Source organism: Vipera berus (genome assembly GCF_964194415.1).
Source record: "Vipera berus genome assembly, chromosome: 3".
NCBI lineage: Eukaryota > Metazoa > Chordata > Lepidosauria > Squamata > Viperidae > Vipera > Vipera berus.
In genome coordinates, this window is record NC_138204.1 from 176,384,010 (window position 1) to 176,387,314 (window position 3,305).

General features: G+C 39.4%; 1 protein-coding gene across 1 annotated transcript; it reads left to right on the forward strand.

Moving 5' to 3' along the window:
* Window positions 1-1,434: 1,434 nt before the first annotated feature.
* NPBWR1 (neuropeptides B and W receptor 1) lies at window positions 1,435-2,433 on the forward strand (the record flags this gene model as incomplete). The annotated part of the gene is made up of 1 exon (XM_081322156.1): window positions 1,435-2,433. One exon carries the CDS (start codon window positions 1,435-1,437, stop codon window positions 2,431-2,433), a length of 999 nt encoding a protein of 332 aa, XP_081178282.1.
* Between the last annotated feature and the right edge of the window lie 872 nt (window positions 2,434-3,305).

Consider the following 3,305-nt stretch of genomic DNA (forward strand, 5'->3'; position numbering starts at 1 on the left):
AGAATAATGAGATGAGGTAAGTGGGGTAGTGTAAAGTGGTTGGGGAGGGGCAGGGTTAAGCATTGATATTCCATTAGCTAGCAATGGCTTTCAAGTACCATAAGCATAATTTGAATGTTTTTAGGAGAAGTAATTAATAACTAAGTTCCTTACCCAAAAAGAAGAGTGTTGCAAATTGAATTTCTATAATTATGTGGACTGCTATACAAAAATGAAATCTGCAGCTGAACATTAATGTCAGGTGTTTTTTTTTAAAAAAAGCAACTAATGCTTGAGATAAACTATTTCAATTTTAAAAAGTTAATTTGGGGAGGAAGAAATGATGTAGATGTGGAAAAATAGAGTGAAGAGAATAACTGGAAACTATTCTCTTAGCTCCGTTTCAAATAAAATTGAATTCTGAGTCATCTAAGGAGATTGATATTCATACCAGGCAAATTTATATACCTTCTTCCATAGGTTAATGTTAGACTATCAACAGCAAACCTATCTTGTTTTTGATGTGATGCAGAATAAGAAATAGAACAGGACATAAAATGTCTTCTAGCTACTGCTATATGCAGATATTTGGAATTTCAGAAGAAACGATGCCGCGGCATCACCTGTGCTACACTTCCCAGCCCAAAGCATGAGAATGGGATTCAGATGAGGCAGTCACCTGAGCAGCAGCTCGGAGATGCAGCTGCTGGGGAACTGTCCAGCATTTCAGCATCCCAGCACTTCATTCAGCAGTCCTGGCTCCATGTGAAGAGAATGCAAACGGCTGCACAAACAGATGATAGCTCCTTAATCAGTAAGGTAAGGGATTTGAAAAGGTTATAAGTATTAATTAAGAAATTGTGCTGTAATGATAAACCATCTGAAAGAGAATGTCTGTGAGTGAATAAGCTATCAATAGCAGGGAACATAGGTAGAAGAGAGTTTGACTTAGAATGTTTCATTCACATGAGCATATGTTTAATCTAGTCACATTATCTTGCAATAGCAGAGATTTACATATGATGTAAAGATCTGTGCAATACAAGAACACAATTAATAAAACAAAGGAATTATGTGTTTAGCTGTAATTATGTCATTCCATGACAATGTCATTTCATTCTTAAATACCTTTTTAAACTTAAATGTTAATATTATTTTCTTTAGGATATCGGGTGAATGAAGGGGTTCAAAGTATAAAGCTTAAAAAGGCATGATGGAAGAACTGTTTAACTGAAGGACTGTGTTATCAGTAAAAAAAGAATGGACTAGGAAAGGTCACTTACATAAAAATTAGCTGATTCAAGAGACTGTAAGAATGAAGCCTGTGACACATATCTCCACTCCCGAGAATTGCAAATGGACTGTTCTCATCTGCAAGAATTTATAAAAGAACTGGACCAACTAGGTATACCTAAACTAAGCAACATCTCTCAGAGTAAACACATTAGTCTAGTCATGAATAATTTTCCTTTCCAGCCTGTGCTCAATGCTTCCAGCACTGGTGCAGATGAGACTTTCTATAGGACCGAACACCACACATACAATACATCGACCCCTCAACTGATCCCCAAGTTTTATATTGCTGTGCCTATCATCTACTCTATGATCTGTGCTGTGGGGCTTACCGGAAATTCTGCAGTCATTTATGTTATCTTGAAAGCACCCAGAATGAAGACAGTCACTAATATTTTCATCCTAAATTTGGCAATTGCTGATGAGCTTTTTACGTTGGTGCTTCCTATCAATATAGCTGACTACCTGCTGCTCCAATGGCCCTTTGGTGAATTCATGTGTAAATTGATTATCTCAATTGATCAATACAACATTTTTTCAAGTATTTATTTTCTAACAGTCATGAGTATTGATCGGTACCTGGTGGTGGTTGCCACTATCAAGTCAAGGAAAATGACATATCGAACCTATAGGGCTGCCAAAATGGTGAGTTTGTCTGTTTGGGTTTTTGTCACCATCATTATCTTCCCATTCAGTGTTTTTGCGAAGATACACACTGAAGAAGGACGATCCCAATGTGTCTTTGTCTTTCCCCAGCCAGAAGGCTTCTGGTGGAAAGCGAGCCGCCTCTACACTCTGATCTTGGGTTTTGCCATCCCGGTATCCACCATTTGCATCCTGTACAGCATCATGCTCTACAAGCTAAGACATATGCAACTCCATAACAATGCTAAAGCCTTGGACAAAGCAAAAAAGAAAGTGATGATAATGGTATTGATCATCTTGGGAGTTTGCCTGCTCTGTTGGACCCCCTATCATCTCAGCACAGTGGTAGCTCTCACTACTGACATCCCACAAACTCCACTAGTTATTGGAATCTCCTATTTCATCACCACACTGAGTTATGCTAACAGTTGTCTCAACCCATTTCTTTATGCCTTTTTGGATGATACTTTCCGAAAGAGTTTCCAAAAAATGATGGAATGCGGGACTGCATCATAAAATCCTAGTCTCTTAGAGCCTCCTTAAGAAGAGGGGATATGTTTCTGAAGTTTTGTGAAGATGGACAGAAGCAACTCTGAACACATTATGTTGGGAACTCAGAAGACAGAAATTGATTGGTCCTCTACTTCAAGTGGTCCCACAATATTTTTGAAGCTTGCCAAATTACAACTTTAGGGAACTCCTTTTTTCTGCTTTTGCAGTATACTGTAGCTATTCATTGTGGATTATCTCTACTTTGGTATGTATCTTAAATCTTCAGAATGTTTAGTTTAAAGAAAAGGAGTAGCAGATCGTGATGACATGTTTAACTGAAAAAGGAAGCAATTGATACTGTTTGGAATTTTATAAAGATGCAGAATGATGCTACTTTTGTAATTTCAATATGGACATGCAAAAACATATCTATGTAAACACACACATGCACACTAAGCATGCACTGATACATTATCTTCCACCATTATCTTTTGTTAGAAAATAAAATGCACATTTGACAAGATAGATGGAGAGGTTATGCTGCTGCAAAGGTGGAGAGAATTCCTTCTTTGCTCTCTCTCTTGCTCTCTTTCTCCCTCCCTCTCTCCCTCCCACTCTCTCCCTCTCCCTCTCCCCTTTTGGGAAAAAACAAAAGTCTAAATCAGGGGTGTCAAACTCAATTTCATTGAGGGCTGCATCAGCATTACAGTTGCCCTCGGGTGGGCAGGTGGGTGTGGCCAGGGTGAGCGTGGCCTACTGGGTGAGCATGGCCAGCTCTACATCGTTCACATCAAGGGTGTCTGTGGGGGCCTGGACAGGAGTAGGACAAATCTAAGGGTCTCTGGCAGAAGGGGATGGGACCAGGGCAAGTGCCAAGGCATGGTCCACTGGAGGAG